The following is a 23116-nucleotide window of genomic DNA, read 5'->3' as shown; positions in this document are numbered from 1 at the left end:
AAACTCTGTACGATAAAACCACTTATAAGTTTCAGTTATTTATCAGGAGTTGTTCGTTACAATTGAAGTGAATCGAACTCTTGATCCAACCTTGTCACTAGCAATACGGTCTAACGGTATTTTTTAGATGGCAGCTTCCATTTTCGACTCACTTGGATGACTAGTTGCGTACATAATTTTTTGGTCAGAGAGTTGTATGAGGACCATGCATCGTCCATGTGCTCTCAACAGGGTGGAAGCCATGATTGAATTCTTATTACTCTCGTGAAATATGGTGTGAATGTCACACATATGTCGCGAAATATGATGTGAATACTACACATGAATGCATAAAGAAGCAAATCAACATGCAGCTAAAGTGAATTTTAGCTATACCAATTAAAGCGTTTGGGTAGAGTAAGTACTGGTTTTGGTACTGAAGTGCTTTTATAAAAAGGGTTTAGGGTTTTTTTTTTATAAAAAGTGGGTATAAAAAAAAATTAAGCTCAAAAAGGTGTTTGGTAAATACTTAAAAATAACTTATTTTCACAATATTGGGTGAAAAAAAAGCTAAAAACATAAAGCAGCAAAAATAAGCTTATTCTCACATCACAACAAAAACAGTTTTTTTTTCAAAGCACAGTAATACCAAGCCGGCGTCTTAGAAAGATGAAATAGTGAAATGGATGAAGACCTTCATTCAGGCCATTTATTTTCTACGGGTGTCAGGCTCCTCTATATAAATGGAACTTTGTAATGTAAAGATCATCTATCCATCTCAAGTAAACAATTAGTGCCAACTTACTCTTTCCCTTGCAGGACAAAAGAAGAAAAGCATCAAGATAATACTACTTTATTTCACATCTCATATTCTACGTCTATTTCACTTATTTGACACTAATAAAGATAATAAACAGTATGATACATTGCTCATGTTCCGCTTCAGAAGTTCTCTCTTTTGTCTATTTGTAACAATTACAATATTTTCTATCTTTTCTGCATTTTAAAGTAAGAATCCAAGTGACTTGGGTGATTACTATACCCCAAAAAATATGATTACAAGAATTATTTACATTGATATGGAATGTCACATGACGGTCGTGCCATGAAATATAAATAAATAGATAAAAATTTATACATTTTTATTTTATTATGTTATCGACATGGAAGTCATTTCTCTAAAATTACACCAACAAACTATGCCAAATTGTCAATTGTCATAACCATTAAGTAATTAATGCGGTTGGATTCTTTTGCTCAACCACTATACATTACAAAAAGAAAAATTGCAAAAATAATTTTTGCATGTTTTCAATTTTTTTAGTAGAGCAGTAATATTAGTAAATTAAATGTTATTTTAGCTAAAATGATCTATGAGATTATCATAACTTTATATTTTGGTCATTCAAATTTAAAATTGATATAAGTGGTATGTGAGATTGTCCACTGTCAATTGTTTTGGTTTTCTGTGAAAAATCTCTGTTAAATTGAAGAAACACCAGTTTAAGGGGGATTTTGCTCATTCTGTTAAAAATCTTCCTTAAATTAGAGAAACTACTAGTTCAAAAGAAGGGGTTGATTTAACAAATATTCTCAATTTAACATGAATTTCGCACATAATAATTGACGATAAACAATCTCATACACCACTCACTTTTATTAATTTGAAATCTCACAAATCAAAGTCAGAATTTGGATAAAAAAGCTTGAATTAAATAATTTGTTATTAGAAAGAAAAGGGGTGAAGATTTCCCAAAAGGATTCGGAGAGGATTCTTTTGATGAAGATTTTAAAAATTTATGAATCGTGTCTATTTATCATACATTATATAATCAATTTTTATTCAATACTATTTGTGTTTAATTTTAAATAAAAATATTTAAAATAATTCCTTACGAATCTTCGGGGATCCGGATTCAGAGATTTCAGCCGGTAAAGCGCCACGTGCATTTTATTTTAAAGTGTCTGCCTTCGAGTTTTCATCTGACGTGGTCTATCTTCCTCAAAGGAAAAGAAACGATTTGAAGCATTTAAGACTCCACGGAGTTCTCACTCCCGACCGGAAAACGAAGATCTACTTAGCTTGCGCGAATCAAGTAAGTGCTCCGTTCCTATCGACATTTCAACGAATACCCATTTCTTCTGCCTCGCCCTTCGTCGAAACCCTCCATTTATTTTGGCCTCTTATCCCCACTTTGTTCCCATTTCAGTCATGCAAGTTCATACCCCAGGACTCTGAATCTGGAGCAACTTTGCTTAAATTTGATCGGTTTAAATTGTTTGGGTTTCTGTGTCTCTGTACTTCGTAATTCGGATACTATTTTTTGCATTTTTTTTGGCACTGGGATTGAAGAGTGTTAGCTTAGCTGCCTGCTGTTGTTCACTGTTAAATGGGTAAAATCTGTAGTTCTCTGTTATCTCTTTTCTATAGGGTGTGGTGGGATTTATTTAGTTTACAGTGACTTTGTCAATTTGATTTGTTGTGAAATTATGCAGTAAATTGTATTTTGGGTGTTTTTTTATGTTGCTCACCACCTGTTTGATAAAATAAGAAACGTATATTTTACTTGCCTATGATTATTGAATACCAGAAAATGAAGATGCTTTTTTGCGCGTAGTTGGGTAATATTTTGGGTTTTTTTTCGCAGAATCATATTAACCTTAGATGGGAAAGCTAAATTTTTTCCCATTTCATTATATTGCCTGTTCTACCAGCCCAAAAGATAATATTGTTATGATTTTGTTAGAGCTGAGAAGATATTTAACAGGCAATGTATTGCAGTGGATTCGGATGGGGATATAGCATTGGAGAGTTCTGACGCGCAGGAACTGATTGCATATGACGACGATTCCATTGTAGAACCATATGAGGGTATGGAATTCGAATCTGAAGATGCTGCCAAGATATTTTATGATGAGTATGCACGGCATGTTGGATTTGTCATGCGTGTGATGTCATGTCGTCGGTCTGAAAGAGATGGTAGGATTCTTGCTCGTCGACTTGGGTGTAATAAGGAGGGACACTGTGTTAGTATTCGAGGTAAATTTGGGCCGGTTCGAAAACCACGAGCAAGTACAAGGGAAGGTTGCAAGGCAATGATTCACGTAAAGTATGATAAATCCAGTAAATGGGTGATTACAAAATTCATAAAGGATCATAATCATCCACTAGTGGTGTCCCCACGTGAAGCTCGTCAAACCTTGGTGAGTATCTTTCTCATTTTGTTGACATTCTCGTATAAATAGTTGAACTTTCAGTGTCTTCAAATCATTGATTTGCCAGGTGATGTATATTTTAAGATGTAAGATTTAGACTTTATACTCCTTTAAAAAACAGTTCTTGTATATTATATCCATAGTGTACTTTCAGAAAAAAGGAAAACCATATACGTACTCCTGTTTGGGGTTAGTGCTGCTTTGTTGGTTCTTAAAGTCTAACTTGTATTGCTTTTTAAGAAGACTAGTAGCAGTACCAAAAAATTGTTTTTATGTATCATGAATTTCTAGTAAATTTTTTTTAATGCCTTGCTCAAAGCATATATGTAATTAGAAACGAACAGTTCTTTTTAAAACATGAAGATCCTTACTGACATTGAGAAAGTGAATCTAGGATTCTGCATAATCAGCAGAATTGGTTTATTTCATTTTATTTTATGTTTTATAAGACCATCTTGATGGAGGTGAAAATTTATTCAGGCAGCTCTACCGGCTGTGTACAGAAAAGCAAGTCATAGATACAGTTCAGGACTAGGTCCTTTGTGTATTACCTTCGGAAACAATTATGGATGTTGCATTTTGATGTTGAATACTCCCAAATTAGATTGACAATTTCTGTACCATATGTGATATCATTTAGAATCTCTATATCCTTGGCATGAGCTTCACCTTGTAAAGTTACAACCTGGTAGAAACTCAATATGGTGAATTTTGAGCCTCATTTTTGTGGTAGTCTAGTGAGAGTAACTTCTGGTTTAACGTCTTACTTTGCTTTTCTTCATGCTATGTCACGAACATAATTTAGTCTGGCCTTTTCCTTTTCATTCAGTTACTTTTTATATGAAGAATTTGTCCCACTTTCTATTTCTTGTCTCTTTTATACATAAAATAAGTAATTTGAAATAATTTCACCAATCAAACTTCGTAGGAATAACAGATTTAAATCCAGATATCCCTGTTTTGCAATTAGTATGGCAGATGGTTATACTGCTAGAAATCATGCTAATGACAGTGTGTACTGATTCTAAGTGCTACAGAACCGTGCACACTACACAGGGTAGGATGTCATCTTATTAGGGCTCAAAGAAACTAAAATTCTTGTGCTGTCTTTTGTTTTGGAATATAACACAGGGTCAACAACGTGAACTGGTTAAGCCTTTGGGTGATCTGATTTTGGAGATATTGCAGTTGGATAAGATATAAGTTTCAAAACTCAATTTCCTTCAAGCTCTTTGTGCGGTTGTCCCATTTGCTTTAAAAATTCTCTTCTTCCATTGTTGAACTGAACATGGGAAATGTTTAATGCAAATATACACAAAACAACAATGTGTGCACTGCATGCATATATGTCTATGTTTGGAGATGTATGTATCTTTCTGTGCATATAATATACTGTATGATCCTATTTAATCAACATTTTGTTTTTCGTGCATCAAGTATGATCTAAGTCATGTCTCTTGTGTCTTGTGTTTTGTTTGTAGGATGAGAAGGATAAGAAAATTCAAGAATTAACTGCAGAGCTTCGGAACAAGAAACGGCTGTGCACTACATATCAGGAACAGCTAACGGCATTTACTGAGATCGTTGAAGAGTATAATGAACAGCTATCCAAGAAAGTTCAAAATGTAAAGAGCAATATTAAAGAATTTGAGGCCATAGATCAGGAGCTTTCACAGCATAGATAGCCTTCAATTGAGAGTGAGTATATCAAAATTATGTAGGGTGTAGTTTATTTCTATTTGTTCCTGATTTTATCAATTAGGTTGCTAGAATTGTTGGACACCATTTCTGCAGTGAAATTAAGGTTTAGTAATGTCTGTTTTCCAATGCTAATAATTCAAGTACGGTCTAGAGGTATTCCTCTTCACTCGTAAGTGAGAGGTCTTAGGTTCGATTCTTGCCAAAGGTGAATTTGAACCACATTATTGCTAGCCCATTGTGAGGTACCCCATCTCCTTTAGTGTAGATAATATTGTTTGTTAAAAAAAAAAAAAATCAATAGTGTTGCAACTTGAATATTTCATTGCTTCCATAAGGTGTAGTGTTTGCTTTCTTTTCCCTAATGATGATCTGAAACTGCGCTGAATAAAATTCCTCACTGTTTAATACATTTAGGGGAAAAGATTAAATCCCTTGAACTTAAATTCAAGTATCATAGCTTGCAGTGTTCAAAACTTGGATTTCTCTCTTCGGTGAATGTATGATTGATGAAGTTTCATTAGTGTTGATTGGTTCCGATTAATCTTGAATTGGTTCTGAGTTGAAAAATTAAAAGTACAATTTCCCCCTGATATGAATGCTGCTGTAAAACATGTCTCTTTTTAGTTCCCAAATTTCTTCAACGAGGACAATCAATGGCCGGCCCGTGAGGCTGCCCTTGTTGTTCCCTATGTTGCATGGGTATGAATACAAGATATGCTATACATATACGACAAGTCTCCAAAAACTAGGATATGGTGGTAAGGATACGATAATAAAATATATGTATATGTATGAATTATTTCTTCATTTTTTATTTATGTTTTGTTGTGTTTCTTAGTGCCCTTGCATGTTATAATACACTCAGGTTCCTTTTTGGTTCTTTGTTTTGGAAAAGAAAAAAGTTTCAGTATATTTAGAATGTACCCTCACATACCTGGTTTTCCTTTTCTAAAAGTTGCAGATTAGCCAAGTATTACTTTCAATACACTTGCATATTCGGGCCGTTTCTGTCAGGAGTCAGGACCGTTATCCCGCATTGGTAGAACTTACAAGCCAGTTTTGTAGGGCCAAGTTCTACACACGGGTTCTTAACGGTATCCAAAAGTCAAACTACCCCAAAACATCAGTTGGATACAGATTAGGAACATTCATTCAATTCCAAGGGCATATCGGTTTCAGCAAATAGGTTAAGCTTAACATAAAAATTTTAAACAGTAATTACATTGATGTAGTCCTACCTATTTTTTGTGTGTTGTCGTTTTGAATATTTAACTCCGCCGTGTAAGTTTATCTTACATTGCCGGTCCCAAGCCCGGATAAAGGAGGAGGGGGAGGGCGTCAGGTAGTCGACAGCCGGCACTCCATGATCACGTCGAATCCTTATGAAAATGAATCCAGAACGAAATCGCGCATGCCAGGGCGCTCAACCATGGAGGCAATCTATCTCTTACGAAGATTGATGGAAAGATATAGAGATGGGAAAAAGGATTTACACATGGTCTTTATAGATTTGGAAAAAGCGTATGATAGGGTCCCAAGAGACGTTCTTTGGAGGATTTTAGAGAAGAAATGAGTACGAGTAGCATATATCCAAGCTATACAGGATATGTATGAAGGAGCAAAGACTGCCGTAAGAACTCATGAAGGACAAACCGAAAGTTTTCCCATAACTGTAGGATTACATCAAGGCTCATCCTTAAGTCCTTACCTTTTTGCGTTGGTAATGGATGAGTTAATAGGACATATTCAAGATGATATTCCTTGGTGTATGTTTTTCGCAGACGATATAGTGTTGATAGATGAAACTCAGGAAGGGGTAAATGCAAAGCTTAACCTTTGGAGAGAAGTGTTGGAATCTAAAGGTCTTCGCCTAAGCCGATCAAAGACAGAATATATGGAGTGCAAGTTCAGTGCAAATGGAGGCCAAAACGAGTTAGGGGTGAGGATCGGAGATCAAGAAATACCAAAGAACGATCGTTTTCGTTACCTAGGATCTATCTTGCAAAAGAACGGAGAATTAGATGGAGATCTCAACCATAGAATACAAGCTGGATGGATGAAGTGGAAGAGTGCATCCGGCGTGTTGTGTGACCGCCGTATGCCACTGAAGCTCAAGGGAAAATTTTACAGGACGGCAATAAGGCCGGCGATGCTGTATGGCACAGAATGTTGGGCGGTGAAGCATCAACACGTACACAAAATGGGTGTAGCGGAGATGAGGATGCTTCGTTGGATGTGTGGGCACACGAGAAAGGATAAGATTAGGAATGAGGATATCCGGGGTAAAGTAGGAGTAGCCGAAATTGAAGGAAAGATGAGAGAAAATCGGTTACGGTGGTTTGGACATGTGCAAAGAAGGCCTACTGACGCTCCGATTAGAAGATGCGAGTATGGGACAGAGGTTCAGGGCCGAAGGGGTAGAGGAAGACCCAGGAAAACTTTGAGAGAGACCCTAAGAAAAGACTTAGAGTACTTGGATCTAACGGATGACATGACACAGGACAGAACACAATGGCGTTCTAAGATTCATATAGCCGATCCCACTCAGTGACTTGGATTTTCCAAGTCTCCAACCGAGAAGTTGTCCTCGCTCGGGAAATTAAGGGAACACTACCTCAACCTACATGCTCCACTCACAAAGCTCCAACATACAAGCTTCAACAAAAGAAAATTCAAAGAACTTAGCGAAGAAGGCTTTGGTGATTTAACACAATACGTTGAAATGAAGGAAAACTTATTTATTGATATCCCCGATAAATTACAAATATGTACATATACTTGAGTCAAAATAAACAAACAAGAGGGAGCCTTCACAAAGGTTGCTTAGGAGAAGTCTCGGCAGTCGGTAGAGCCCCAGAAAGAGAAGGCACCGGAGGGGGATCATTCGGAGCCTCAGTACTGGACAGAACCATAGAAGGATGAGGCATCAGAGGTTGATCATTTGGAGCTTCATTACGCGGTACAGCCCCAGAAGACGAAGGCAATAAATGCCTTTGGAACAAACCCACAAATCTCTGATGATCAAGTAAAACCTGACCATCAGATTCCTTCATCTGGTCAAGCTTCCTCTTCATGTTTGTAGCATAGTCATGTGCGAGCCGGTGCAACTGTTTATTCTCATGCTTGAGCCCTCTAATCTCCTGTTTGAGACTCATCACTTCAGCCGCCAATGATTCAACTTGGCGGGTTCGAGCAAATAGGCGTTGGGCCATATTAGACAGAACCTGCACACTGAACACTAAGAGCCAGAGAATCCTTAACAGCCAACTCATCAGACCGTTTGGAAAGTAGTCTGTTATCTTTGGGACTGAGAAGGTTCCTGGCCACTACCGCAGCGGTCATATCATTCTTCATCACGGAATCCCCAACGGTAAGAGGACCAGTAGGGGAGACGAAGGATGGGCGCCATATGTTGTCTGGAGAAGGCGGGGCTGCCTCTTCAACAAGGTTCAAGTCAAAACGATGGTCGGAGGGGCCAGACATTTTCAAAGGTGTAGAAGAGAGAAAAGGTCGGACAAATCAAGATCTTAGAAGTGCAAGAATGGAGCTTCTACTAGTGGATATTCAAGTGTGCTTTGGAACTTAATGTCAGCCTCTATAAAAATCTGCACTCGACGAAGCTTCAGAAATCGAAGAGGCGTTTGCTTTCTCAAAAGCTGGGCTGCTCAGAGACCACGAGGGTCGATCTCAGAAATCGAAGAGGCGTTTGCTTTCTCAAAAGCTGGGCTGCTCAAAGACCACGAAGGCCGATATTAGAAATCGAAGAGGTTTGCTTTCTCAAAAGCTGGGCTGCTCAGAGACCACGAGGGCCGATCTCAGAAATCGAAGAGACACCTACTTTTCCAGCCTTGTCAGCACCTGTCACACGCACACTCAGCTTTGCGGAAATTATGGGCATTCTGTCGAAGATTTCTGGCGATGTAGAAAGCACATGAATCGTACTGTTCAATCACCCACTTCCCACACGCAACAGTAGCTCATGGGTACCACATATAACTTTGCCAAAGTTCTCTGACAAAGTTGAGACTACTTTTCCAGCCTTGTCAGCACCTGTCACACGCACACTCAGCTTTGCGGAAATTATGGGCATTCTGTCGAAGATTTCTGGCGAAGTAGAAAGCACATGAATCGTACTGTTCAATCACCCACTTCCCACACGCAACAGTAGCTCATGGGTACCACATATAACTTTGCCAAAGTTCTCTGACAAAGTTGAGACACGTGAAGCTTGCAACTCTCACTACATCGCTCTGACCAAGAAGGGTAAAAGAATAGCAAAGAAACAACACTAACAAAGTTTAGACACATAAATTTTGAAGGCCTAGCTACCATATTATTACCCACAAGGGTAAAGGAACAGTACCACTGCTGGATAATTGGAAAGTCCCGGTGTGTCAACCTCTGTGCTTCGTGGCAAGGTAGACTAGCAAACATGCACAACCTTTACTCACATTCGAGAAAACACTCCCAACAAGATTGCTTGCCCCAAAATCAAAGAGGCATCGCCCTCCGAATCTTGAGAGCCAGACTCCCAACATGATTACTTTCTCAAAAATCGAAGAGAGGGTAAAGGAACAGTACCACTGCTGGATAATTTGAAAGTCCTTGTGTGTCAACCTCTGTGCTTCGTGGCAAGGTAGACTAGCAAACATGCTCAACCTTTACAACATTCGAGAAAACACCCCCAATAAGATTGCTTGCTCCAAAATCGAAGAGGCACCGCCCTCCGAATCTCGAGAGCCAGACTCCTAACATGATTACTTTCTCAAAAATCGAAGAGAGGGTAAAGGAAGAGTACCACTGCTGGATAATTGGAAAGTCCCTGTGTGTCAACCTCTGTGCTTCGTGGCAAGGTAGACTAGCAAACATGCCCAACCTTTACTCATATTCGAGAAAACACTCCCAACAAGATTGCTTGCTCCAAAATCGAAGAGGCACCGCCCTCCGAATCTCGAGAGCCAGACTTCTAACATTATTAAAAGGTCGTACCCAGTGCACAAGGCTCCCGCTTTACGCAGGGTCTGGGAGGTGAATGTCGGCTAGCCTTACCCCCATTTATGGAGAGGCTGCTCCCAAGTCTCGAACCCGAGACCTACCGCTCATGGGCGAAGGCACTTGCCATCGCACCAAGTGCGACCTCTCCGAATCTCGAGACTCCCAACATGATTACTTTCTCAAAAATCGAAGACATCGCTCTCCGAATCTCGAAAGCCAGACCCCCAGCAGGATTGCTTTCTCAAAAATCGAAGAGGCATCGTTCTCCGAATCTTGAGAGCCAGATCCCCGACAGGATTGCTTGTTCAAAAACCGAAGAGGCACCACTTTCCCAACTTCAAGAGCCGGATCTCCTTGGATAAAGCTTGTCTGTAATCTTCACACGCAACATCAGCTTTCCAGATACCACAGACCACTTTTTCAAAGTGCTCTGACAGAGTTAAAACTTGTGAAGCTGGCAGCTCCCACTACCGTGCTATGACCAAGCAGGGTAAAGGAATAACATTATTACTTGATGTTAGGGAGACTCCTATATATGTCGACCTCCATCCCCAACGGACAGGCAGACCTGCAAAAATGCTCAACCCTTCCTCTTATCTGAGAGGGCACTCCCAACGAAGCCTTTCGAAATATTCAGCTTTCTTTCCCCCCGATAATACCTCTGTAAACAAGTTATACTAGAGCAAGAATATCTCATATCATCAGGGTTAAAAGCAAGAGTATCCCATATCATGCTTTTTCCCTGTCTTTTCCTTTGGCCTTGTTCTTACCTGCAAGACAAGGAGAAAGAGAGCAATCAGTCAGCACTTGGAATCAAGCTTCCAGCCAGGAACTGACTGCCTGGAACCCCTTACCTGATTACTTACCTGGCATTGCTCTCGAGTACTCATCTTCAACATCTTATGCTTCCAGGGAAGATATCGCATCTGCTTGAGGAACAGATAGGGCAAGTGAGAAGGATACAAGGAAGCATGTGGAGACAAGCGTAACAGCACACGTGCCGATACATCCACTACTCTGTCAAAAGCAAAAGTATCCCATATCAGCAGGGTGGAACGTACTCTAGATTTGATGGACTTGTTTTGACCCTCAAATTCTTCAGTCGGCCTTATACTCTGGAGGAAACCAGAAAACCCTCCAGCCCAGTTCAAGAATAAGCATGTGGAAAGTTACTTCTTCAAAAGCAAAAGTATCCCATATCATCTCTTCTCATTTTTCTTCTCTTTATCCTTCATGCTGCCTGCAAGATAGGGAGAATGTGAACAATCAGCCGGAGCTCTGATTGCTTACCTTGTCTGTTACCTCTTTCAGCAAATCCCCTAGCTCGGCGACTTGGGGGACTCCTACTACATGGTTTGTATCGCGCTTGACCAAGCCTGAAACTACAAGTAAGCTTCAAGTGACATTGATACATTACCTTGTGCATCTCCACCAGTTACAGATACCACCCCTGGATGGAGGAAGAGTACTTCCAGAGAAGATTCCACATCTACCTATGAGACAGATAAGGAAAGTCAAGACGATACCACACTCCGGTACTTAGAAGTTTCATGGTTACGAGATCATTCTCCCACAATATTTCCTAATGTCATTTGTACTAAATCATTCACTTGTACTCCCTAAAGGAGAGCTTGAACCTATGTACTTGTGTAAACCCTTCACAATTAATGAGAACTCCTCTATTCCGTGGACGTAGCCAATCTGGGTGAACCACGTACATCTTGTGTTTGCTTTCCTATCTCTATCCATTTATATACTTATCCACACTAATGACCGGAGCAATCTAGCGAAGATCACAAAAAGTGACCGTTTTCGCTACCTAGGATCTATCTTGCAAGAGAACGGAGAATTAGATGGAGATCTCAACCATAGAATACAAGCTGGATGGATGAAGTGTAAGAGTGTATCCGGCGTGTTGTGTGACCGTCGTAGGCCACTGAAGCTCAAGGGAAAATTTTATAGGACGGCAATAAGGCCAGCGATGTTGTATGGCACAAAATGTTGGGCGGTGAAGCATCAACACGTACACAAAATGGGTGTAGCGGAGATGAGGATGCTTTGTGGGATGTATGGGCACACGAGATAGGATAAGATTGGGAATGAGGATATCCGAGGTAAAGTAGGAGTAGCCAAAATTGAAGGAAATATGAGAGAAAATCGGTTCCGGTGGTTTGGACATGTGCAAAGAAGGCCTACTGACGCTCCGGTTCGAAAATGTGACTACGGGACAGAAGTGCAGGGCCGAAGGGGTAGAGGAAGACCTAGGAAAACTTTGGAAGAGACCCTAAGAAAAGACTTGAGTACTTGGATCTAACGGAGGACATGACACAAAACCGAGCGCAATGGCGTTCTAGGATTCATATAGCCGACCCCACTTAGTGGGAAAAGGCTTTGTTATTGTTGTTGTTGTCGTCGTTGTCGTCGTCGTTTTGAATATTTGATTGGCATGCTTAAATACTTGTTGATTAGGTTCTTAATTTCCAACTTTTACAGCTTTGGCTGTAACGTGGAGTTATTCGCATCTTTATTGGCATCTCTCTCTGCACAGATCTTTCATTTTGTTTCTAACTTAAATAACACTATTCCTATTGTGTTCATTTTCCTTTTTGTTTCTTTTCAATTCCTTTCCTCTTATTACTCTTATATTAGACTTTCGAGTTGTTTTATTCATTAGATACGAGGAGGCTCATATTTTTAATATGATTTCAGACATTGATCGAGATCTATCATGCCAATCATAAACAGATTTTTCAAGTTTATTGCAAAGTTACAATTGCTTACGAATGCTAATACAAGTATTTATCTATTTCAATTGCATTCAGTAAGATGAATTTCAGTGCATTTACGGTAAGAAGAAAAGTAGAGTGAATAGCTCATGTCTTTATGCAACTTTTTTCTTCATTTCAGTGCAGGCTGCAGCCATGCGAGCAAATCCAATTTGTCCGTGACTGCGCAGACGTGCAAGCACTGATGGAGCTGCTTAAAACGGTGACCAGTTCATGAGCTGCAATCGCGCTTAAATTTACTCGTTTTTGTGCAGCAACTTGAAAGCATTGCCACGGTCCAAGTGCATATTTTGAATGGTGCAAGATAATATCCGAGAGGCGTAACGGGTGGCTAACTGCGGTTATATTGGGCATCGGCGTCCCAAAGTCTAGACAGAGAAATAGTTTGTGTCCATTTTAAAGGAATTTGGTAGCATTTTAGAGTTGTGGAAACCGAATCCGCTTGTACATAATTTCGATACTAGAAGCCTAGAAGGTAGATTTTTACTTCTCGTATGCTGTTGCCATCACGCTTTTCTGTACTCCGTCGAACATCTTTTGCTGCCAGCGGTTGAAGCTTCCTCGCTTGAACTTTTCTGGTTTTCGAGCGTGAGAGTTCTTTGAACACACCTAGCATGAAATGCATTTCTATTTAACATTTTGTACTTCTTTCGTTCCCTATTAACTAGATCTCAATCGTTCGGGACTTGCACATTCTTCACCCAAACAATGCCAAAATGATATTCCGAACCGATCACGTGCCATTTATAAGAACGAAGGTATATATTATTGCAAATTTTATGAGTTGTTACGAAGATGCAGGCCAGAAAAAATAAGTGTGCTATCAATATATTGAACTCACGTTAATTTAATAATAATTTAAGTCACGTTAATTTAATAATAATGTTATAGGTATCAAACTCAGACTGTCTGATTGTTATATATAATACCACATATACTTAAAAATGTGAAACGCCCTCCAAAATATTAATTTACACTCAACATTTGTTCCAGAAAAAATTGTATTGAGAGAGTGAGATGATATTTTTGAACAGCGAATTACAACACCTTTTTTCTTCTTCCAAGAAAAAAATATAATTTGGTTGTATGTTTGTTTTTTGGCTTTTTGGTCAAAATAGTAACTGAATTAACATAAATCTTCATTTTAGTCATGACAATAGTAAATCGATAGGAGTGGATCATGAGTATGTCCATTGTAAACTATTTTGGTATTTTCGTGAAAAATCTCTCAATATTTTTGTTAAGTGAAGGAGTTGGTTTAACAAAAATTTCCTTAAAAAAATGGTCACGTAGTCGTCAACGTGACATTTTAATAAGGATGTTAACAAATATTTCACTAACGTACCAAAATGATTTACGGTGAAAAAAATTAAGAACTACATGTACCGATTTTTATTGTCAAGAAACTAAAGTGAAGAGTTACGCATTTTAACTCAAAATCCTTTTTAAATGTATATTCCGATGATTAACCACGCGTGCGGTTCTTCTTACACTAACACTTGACGCTCAAACAGTCTGAAAAAGTGAAAACTCGGAGGCATCTTTTTTCCCCTCTTTCAAAATCTAAGCTCGCCGTTTCTTCTCTCCGACCACCACCTCCACCGGACTCCAAATCCAAATCCAAATCCTGTTGGGGTTCAAGTAAGTCCAACCCATCTCTCCGTTTCTCTGTTTTATATTTTACAGTAAAAGATACGACCTTTCTTTCTTCTTGTTGTGGTTTTTTCTGCTGTTATTAAACGCTCTGTGTATCCGCCATTGATGATATTGATACCCTCTGATTGATTGACTTTGTTTTGTGTGCAATTCTACTTGTTGAGCTCATTCAAGTTCCTATTTGTTTGTGGGCACACTACTTTTCCTGTATTTGTAATTGGTAATCGAAATTTGTGGGAGAAGAGAATAATGAGAAGAGAAATTAAGGGTGTGGATGTTTGGCCACATTTTCATGCCTTTCGTGAAGATTATTGAAACGCGAAATGACATGGAATTTCTTCAAAAGATTTCTTAGATACAAATACGATTTATTTGCACTGTAAACTAAAAGGAACCGGTGAAGTCTTGAGTGCGCTGGTGTTCTTATTTCTGAGATTTTAAATAAGCTTGAGAGTCGATGGAGATATAGCTTAGCTTTCGTGTATTAGTGTTATTATAATCTTTTGTTTTGTGTGTGCTCGGCAAAGCATGTACATCCTATTAATTGCATCTCGCACATTTGTTCCACCATGTCTGTTTGAGATTTCATACCATTGCCCTCCGTATATAGCATTGTCAAATAGAGGATGGTGAGGTTTGATAGTCTTTTCTCAGTGTGCGATGTTGTATTTGTTAATTGGTTGTAACATATTGATGTTGCTTAGAACACGCGTAGCATTGAAGGATATCATTTGCTATATGTTAGCGCATATAGGGTTTAGTTAGGGGCCATAGGGCTGAGTGGCAGATGCAAATTTCTTAAACGGACTAGTGTGGCCGAACTGTAGGTGTTTTGCATCAAGGATTTTGTGAGTAGACCACCTCTCAAAACACACCTATCATTGATAATACGCATTAAAATCTATACCAATGCTGGATTGTTTTTTAAGATTTTATGTCTTAATCTTACATTACCACATTCCTAAATCTTAAGCTTTCTTTGAGTGGAATTTATATGATTTGGTCATTTAATCATTTCCCTTTCAAATCTCAAGTTCGTGTATCCATATGCAGAACTAAACGGTCTGCTTAATAGCATGTTTGGCTTAGTGCATTTTATAACTTGATACGTTGTGCTACAGTGGAGGTGCAAATGGATGATTTGAATGGGACAGTCGAAACTTCTGCAGGAGGGGAATCAAATAATATTGAAGTTGGCCCATGTCAAGAACCATATGAGGGTATGCTTTTTGAATCAGAAGAAGCTGCCAAAGTATTCTATGATGATTATGCCAGGCGTGTTGGATTTGTGACCCGTGTTTTGTCATCCCGGAAGTCTGAGCGTGATGGGTCAATAATCTCTCGTGGACTTGGATGCAGAGGGGTCTCTGAGAATCGTAGAAAAGTAATGCAGAAGGAGTGTGGAGAAGGAGAAGTTTGTCCAGCCATGGTCTTGTTGAAACAAGAGATGCCTGGAAGATGGGTTATCAAGAAATTTTTGGGGGACCATAATCATCTGTTAGTGATTCAATCACCAAAGATCCGCAGAACGCTTGTAAGCTTCTCTTGCTTTGCATATTTTCTCATGAGCAGGACAATTTCTGTTAATGAGTTGTGTTTTTATAGATACGAGTGAACCCTACTGTTAACTTTTAACGAAAAACCATATTTTTACCTTTAACTGGCAATGGCACTATTCACTATACCTTTGAAAAGGGCTTTTTCTAAAAAAGAAGTTTTTTTGGACTTTTCATTAGTTTTCCTTTAATTAATCATGTCAAATAACTCAACAGTAACCAAACCTGTGAGCTAAACTAAAAAATATATTTTCTTTGTTTCTAAACCAAATCTGACATATGCAATACTTAAAAAAACAAAAATCAACTTATCACGATACCCATGAAAGTATAATTATATTAATCCTAGAATTTCAAAAGCATATTAAGAAGCGGAAACATTATGTTCTTTTAAGTATAACAATATAACACAGGGAATATCCACATACCTTCTCGAAAAATTAAGTACAACCATATAACACAGAGGGATTATTCCCTAAACTCTGGAGATTCCGAAACCACATACCTTGTCTATCCTACTAAACCCACAAGAACAACGGAGTTTAGAAACTACAACCACCCAAATTCCTAGTTCAATATCTTAGGAGTATCTTGACCGTATCCAAGAAATATCGGAGGGTATCATGGGGGTGTAGGTATCCGATACTCACCCTTGTCCAAATTTGAAGTATCGGTGCAATATAGCTTGTAACTTATATTAAATGAAAAAGGAAGAAAGACGTGAAAGTTAAAGTTGAAGGCTACCGTATTTCTTTGTTCCCTCGTTCTTGCTATCAAACTACCTTCCTTTATTTGATAATGTCAGCTTATCTAGAACTATTTGATGTATCAGTTTAATGAACTTTTTTCCTTTTAAGGATTAAATTGACTCCTTACATTTCCACTTTAATATGGAGAGCATACTTCTAAATGTTGAAAAGGAAAATTACAGATAATCTTAATATGTTCTGAAGCCTTCCTGAGTCCCTGACCGCATTGGATTCAAGACTTATTTTTCTTCGTATGTAAAGTGTAATCCTGTACGTAACATTGAAAATTTCTAGGATGAGCTTAGCTTGGAAATTTAACACCTTAATTTGTTATTCCTGAATGTGTTTTAATTATTCCTTTTCCGTTTTGAACACAGCTTGTTTTTGCATGTGTTTATGGCCTTAAAATCTCTTATACCACATTGATGCTCTCACAAAATATTCAACTCGTGAGCCTTTTGATTATCATTGTACTCATGGTTTCTTCCTTTCAGATGCTTCAGAACTTGTGTTTTGTGAAAGTTTGTACTTTTGAATCGTCCAATGTATAGTGCTCTATTGCCATTGGGGATTTTATAAATCTGTTGGGTTTTGGGAGATATCTTTTGTTTCCATATGCGGTTTCCTTTTCTTTCTTGGCTGTGTTCCCTCTCGAGATTAACACAGCACACACTGTACCCACTCGTTTCCCCCAGAGTTCATTGATCATCGTTTTGCATATGTTTCCAGGATGAGAAAGATAAGAAAATCCAGGAGTTATCTGCAGAGCTACGAGTTAAGAAGCGGTTAAGTGCAGCGTATAGAGATCAGCTACTTGCCTTTATCAAGGATATTGAAGACCACAACGCGCACCTTTCAACAAAAGTTCAATCGGTTTCTAACAAGCTAAAAGAGCTTGAAGCTAAAACAGTTGTGTGAGTATGATTTCGTTTCTAGGAGGGCCTTAATTGTATTTCTCGAATGTCGAATCAGAAACTCCAGACTGAGGAAAGTAGGAAATAGGATGCTTCTGAATCTTCTATCTTTCAAGTGTAAATATACAAGAGATTGTGATGGGGACATGACAAAGTAGGGCTTCTGAGCAGAGCTGCCGTTTGGGCCGCAACAAAGGAGGCTCATTATTTATGACAAGCTTTAGACACTAGACCTAAGGAATATATGAATCGAGAGATTCTTCTCATTTTCAGTATTTTTAGGGTAACATTACCCCTGGATCTGCTATTTGTTTGGCCCGTGAGTCTTGCCTGTTTTAAAAACCAACCTTTCGCGACGCTCTAATCTTGGGATATGACGTTCGTGAATCAACTGAATTGGAATATTTATTCCTTATGGATTGATATATATATATTTTTTTAATTTTAAAATAGGGAGATAACTGATGGTAATCCACGGTTATCTACTCTTTTCGGAGGTCAGGAAGACTCACAGAGCCATTTCAGCTTCCTTATGGTCACAAGTTTGGTTTTCACACCATCATCGGGTTTCGAACTCGAGATCTTCAGTTTTAAGTTTTAAAGAAGTTTCGTAATTTGCCATTTACCACTGAGCCACCAGTTTATTTATGCCATTGATGAATTCACGTGACACGTATAGAATGAGTGTTATTTTTGCAATTACTTTTAAAAGTGCGTTTGTTACACCAGATTTAATAATTTAACAAAAAATATTGTGAAAGGGTATATAGCGCGTGTAAACGCAGAAATTTTGTTTTTGTTGGTCGCACTTAAACAGAATGTAGGCTACTTGTTTTGGTGTGAAAACTTCCCTCGGTTCCTAGTCGAAAAGCATCTTCCTGTACATCCCCAGCAACTGAGACTAGCTCCGCCTCCGAGTCCGGAGTCCTCGGGCTGGTCTTTCTGTTACCGTGTTCCGCCCTTCCAACGCTCTCCATCTCCTGCGGGACCCACCACTACCAGCGAACCCCGCAGAATTTACCACTTGGGCTCGTGGAGCTGCCATGCGCAGATCGTTTTAGGACTTCCGCTTTCTTCAAACCTTTCGTCATTGGCGACTGTGAGTTAAAACCAAACCCTGTTTATTCTTTCTTCTTTGCTTTCCCTTGCTAAGTTTCTTATGATTAACTGTTGTAATTGATGCTTTTCGTATTTATAACTCCAGGGCTCAGGTTTTTTTTTTTTAATTATGTTTAGATGCTGATTTGAAGCAAATTTGATGATTGTTTAACCACAAACTGGCCGCATTCTTCGTAAAATTTCGCAACTTTGGTGAAAAACTATGATTTCTGTGTGTGTATTTATCAACTTTGACTGTTTTTAGGTGAAATCATGATGCTGAGCTTACATAAATAGTTAAATTAAGAAACCAATGTTGGACTGTTAGTTCAAAATGTGTTTTAATCTTTACCGTACCAAGAGATATAATGGCTCATGTTATTTGTTTCGACAATTGGATTGTTATTAAGACTATCCTATGTTTTCTAATTTTTTTGTTTGGACATTCAGCATTCGAATTTAATGTAAGAAAATGATTTGCAAAATGCCCTTTGGGTCTGTAAGGTTCTTGTCTGTCTTTATAAGGCTGACTACTTTCGTACTAACCGTCTGCGGAATTGTGTAATTGAACTCTAAGTCTAACTACATTTTTTGTGGGGGATAGACTGCCATTATACTATAAATTTTGTGAAGTGATAGGTAACCAAACATTAGAAAGACTCGAAAACTGGTGCAATGGGAAAAAGAGTGCCTCTTTCAAGAGATGCAATTTATTAATTTGAAAATTAGGTTGGTCAAAGTTGCACGCCAACGGCCTTATTCCTAAGTTTCTTGCTTTCTCTGCAATCAAGGGCTTCTCTTTTAAATGCCCTATTGAGAAACTTCCCTCTTGAAGGTACATTGTCCTCTATGTTGTGCTTGAAAAATTATTGTGCTTTAAGTTACTCTATAGTCTTTGTCTCATGCAACGATAAACCTGCTCTTAGTTTATTTTTTGTGAGAAACCTTCTCCTAGTTTATCAATCTTATTTTATCCGAATCACCCATCATCGGAAGGAATCTGGAATCTGAAGAGAGATTCATGTCACATTTGAGTGCTCTTAGTTATGAAACTTCCATTGCTTGTACAGAATATAGCTGTCTTAACACAGTGAACAAAGGTTGAGTCACGCATATTGGGCAATCCAATACCTGGAAACGGTTCTCCTCTTTCGATGCTTAGAACATTATCTTGACTAAGTCTTGTGTACTTCATGTTTTGAAGACCGTTCTTCAGCTTTATTTTAGGTCCTATTATCACAAAGCTTAATGGTCCGTATGGTATACATAACCATACATGTGAAAACCTTTGTTGTTTATGATGAATATGAAACTTTGAGGATAATTACAATGGCTCCTACTGTAATGGGTCACTTTTCTTCTGTTACATGTCATTACTGTGTTATTGGCGTTCCAGTTATTTATTAGTGCTTGTGTTTGCATTTATTTATTTATGTTTTGCAATATGTAAAGTATAACTTAAGTCATTTAAGTATTGCTTTTGTAAACCCTGTAAACCCTCGATTCTTATGCTTTTCTTCTCCCTCAGACTCTATTCTTTCTAAGAAACAGTAATGGGGCATAGACAAGTGCAGTGTTGACAATACATAGGTTTTTGAAACTAAAAATTCTGCTGTCAAGCAAATCACTTGTAGTAGAAGTTGACCTACTATTTTGTCGTTGTTTATGTGTCCTATTTTTGGGAAAATGATTAGTCAATTTTGTTGTTTCTTCTTGTAGGAACGTAATGGATCACGAATCTAATCATGGATTTGATTCAGATGAGAGTGACCTAGATGTGCATGCTGAAACCTATGAACATAATGAAGGGATACAAGGTGTGCTTCCTGAGAATTTGGACTTGTGTGTAGATGAAAAAGAGGAGACAGAAGAACAATCAGCTGATCTACCTATGAACGTAGAAGCTTTAGAACCGTATATAGGCATGGAGTTCAACTCAAGAGATGAAGCTAGAGAATTTTATGTTGCATATGGCAGACGCTCCGGTTTCACCGTACGGATACACCACAATCGTCGTTCACGAGTAAATAATCAGATTATTGGTCAAGATTTTGTTTGCTCAAAAGAAGGCTTTCGAGCAAAAAAGTATGTGCACAGAAAAGACAGAGTTCTTCCTCCACCCCCAGTAACCCGTGAGGGCTGTCAAGCTATGATAAGGCTAGCTCTAAGAGATGGACCGAAGTGGGTAGTCACAAAATTTGTTAAAGAGCATAATCACAAACTAATGAGTCCCAGCAAGGTTCCATGGCGGGGATCAGGAAAGCACTTAGCAAGTGAGGTATGTTGGGGAGTATTTTTTTTAGCATAATACTGAATGAAATGTTTGCATAAGAAGATTTGTCACCAACTCACTGGTACTAAATACTGTGTTCAATGATAATGTTGAAGAAAACTAAACAGATTACCAAATAATTAAAAAAGGATCACGGATTTGCTTTTAGATTATAAAATGATTGTTAATCGATGTCCTAATAGTTTAAGCTTTGGGAAAGTAGTGGTCATCGAACAAAACTAGTGAGGAGAGACCCACGCACAAAGGGAAGTGCTGGATTTTAAAAGAATTGTTAATTGACATGCTAATAGCTTAAACTTTGGGGTTGTTGGTAAAGCAACAAAACTTTGTCGATCAGAATGGTTAACATGCTAATCCATGCCTTCAACTGTGGAAGAGCTGTGCGTATTGTTACCAGGCACTTGTCCAGGCCTGGAATCATCTTGCATTAGCCGTTAAGTTGAAGCTAAACATTCCTTGCTCTTTATATGAAGCTGTTGTTTAGTAGACATGCAAAAGGATTCATTTATCTTTACATATTGACTTCTCCAACTTAAGTCCTCCTATGTTAATTCCAACTAGGTTAACAGAAACTCATCTATACCTGTGTCGATCAACCAACTGCCTAGTTATGGTCTGTTTGTGAATACCCACTTTTCTACGTGGACGGATATTCCAGGAGACTTAACAGACATATTATTGACATAGCAAAAACTAAAGCACCCATAATTGTTGCTAGTATAACACAGATTAAAAAAAATTACTCTTAATCATTGCGCCTATTAATTTCTAAGATCCCTGGTTTAGCATCTTAAATTTTCCCATGATGTAGTGACATGTTTAATGAAAAACAATGATGTAGTGACCTAATAGCATCTTAAATTACTCTTAATCATTGCTCCTAATTTTCAGGATGAGAAGGATAAAAGAATCCGAGAGCTGTCCCTTGAGCTGTACAACGAGAGGCAAAAATGTAAGCGACGTTGTGCTGCATATGAAGAACAGCTAAATATGATCTTGAAAGATTTGGAAAAACACACAGAGCACATGTCAAAAAAAGTTTCGGATACAGTTCAGAGCATAAAAGAAATTGAGGAGGAACAATCAGAGGACTCGGATAGCGGATGGAGTTAATGCAACTTGTACCTTTTCTTGCCCCTTGCTTTGCCGTTGATGATGAGCAACCTATTTTATCAGTTTTTGGAGTTTACGTAACTGCTAATTCACCTATGGTGTCGGTCAAGGTTGCCACAGAGGACAAATTAAGTCCACAGAATGGCTGTCTTTCAGAAAATATGGTGGCAGCTGAAGTTTGGTGTCTGGATCAAGGTGCTCATCCTCAGTGAAGGCTTTATGAGCACATCGGCAAAATACTTGATAAAATGTTAGAACTCATATGTTCAAAGTGTTCTGGGTCTTTCTCTTGTTGAATAGTAATGTAGTTTTGTTTTCCTCTCTTACCAAATTTGAAATGTTACTGTAATTTTTGTTTTGTTGGTGGACTAAATATGCACCCGTAGGAATTGGTAAGCATTTCTGTCCAAGCCCCCGGCGTTGTCAAGCCTTCTTCCGTACTGACCTTCCCGCAGAGAGGGTAGAGCCTTAGTTACCCGCAGGTCATAAGCCGGTAACCAGTGGAAGAGCAAGAACTTTCAGGTGAAAGACCCTCACTCGAACTCAGTAGGAAGCCAAGCACGCACGAAAGAAGCTTCCCGAGCTGCTGCCCTTACCTTCTTCGTTGGGAGGCGCTATATTCATCCTTGTAATAAGTACCTATCGTTGGAATTCAAAAATTTTCTAAGCAGCCAAACAGATAATATTAAGGGAATGAGGATGCTCTCTGGATCTTTTTGGTGAGGATTTCGGGGATTCATTGTCGTGTCTGTTCATCGTACATCGTGCTGCTAGTTTTCGTCAGGTACTGTTTGTGTTCAATTTTAAATGAAAAAATTTAAAATGATTTCTGATAGCATGATGTACGATAAATGGACACGATTAAAGGATTTCAGGATCCTCTTTGGCTCCTCATTCACATTAAGGAATCCTTCATGGTCCAAATTACACAAATACGTATTATAAAACAGACAACCTGTCACGCCATGATCCCGATCCCGATATATGTTCAAGATCGATACGTGACGTCACTAAATACTCGTATATCTTACATACCCCGCCTCCGGGATATGGCAAATCA

General features: G+C 38.6%; 3 protein-coding genes across 6 annotated transcripts; all 3 read left to right on the top strand.

The window, feature by feature from the left end:
• Nucleotides 1-1932: 1932 nt before the first annotated feature.
• On the top strand, nt 1933-13314 carry LOC114824328 (protein FAR1-RELATED SEQUENCE 5-like). 4 transcript variants are annotated; one of them, XM_029100904.2, is made up of 5 exons: nt 1992-2075; nt 2190-2373; nt 2762-3183; nt 4677-4893; nt 12799-13314. In XM_029100904.2, exons 2-4 carry the CDS (start codon nt 2370-2372, stop codon nt 4878-4880), a joined length of 630 nt encoding a protein of 209 aa, XP_028956737.1. In that variant the 5' UTR covers nt 1992-2075; nt 2190-2369; the 3' UTR covers nt 4881-4893; nt 12799-13314. The 4 variants fall into 4 exon arrangements, with proteins under 4 accessions (XP_028956739.1, XP_028956740.1, XP_028956737.1 ...); XM_029100906.2 differs by lacking the exon at nt 2190-2373 and having other exon boundaries at nt 1933-2075; XM_029100907.2 differs by lacking the exon at nt 2190-2373 and having other exon boundaries at nt 1955-2075; nt 2748-3183.
• Nucleotides 13315-14148: 834 nt separating this feature from the next.
• LOC103432732 (protein FAR1-RELATED SEQUENCE 5-like) lies at nt 14149-17827 on the top strand. The gene is made up of 3 exons (XM_070820438.1): nt 14149-14318; nt 15455-15867; nt 17368-17827. Coding segments are annotated over exons 1-3 (603 nt in total). The 5' UTR covers nt 14149-14317; the 3' UTR covers nt 17557-17827.
• LOC103432733 (protein FAR1-RELATED SEQUENCE 6-like) lies at nt 17826-22414 on the top strand. The gene is made up of 3 exons (XM_008370926.4): nt 17826-18651; nt 20370-20928; nt 21835-22414. Exons 2-3 carry the CDS (start codon nt 20377-20379, stop codon nt 22054-22056), a joined length of 774 nt encoding a protein of 257 aa, XP_008369148.1. The 5' UTR covers nt 17826-18651; nt 20370-20376; the 3' UTR covers nt 22057-22414.
• Nucleotides 22415-23116: the final 702 nt, after the last annotated feature.

This window comes from Malus domestica, chromosome 04, assembly GCF_042453785.1.
Source record: "Malus domestica chromosome 04, GDT2T_hap1".
Taxonomy (NCBI): domain Eukaryota; kingdom Viridiplantae; phylum Streptophyta; class Magnoliopsida; order Rosales; family Rosaceae; genus Malus; species Malus domestica.
The sequence above is the reverse complement of the archived record's forward strand: the minus strand, read 5'-3'. Positions and strand labels throughout refer to the sequence as shown.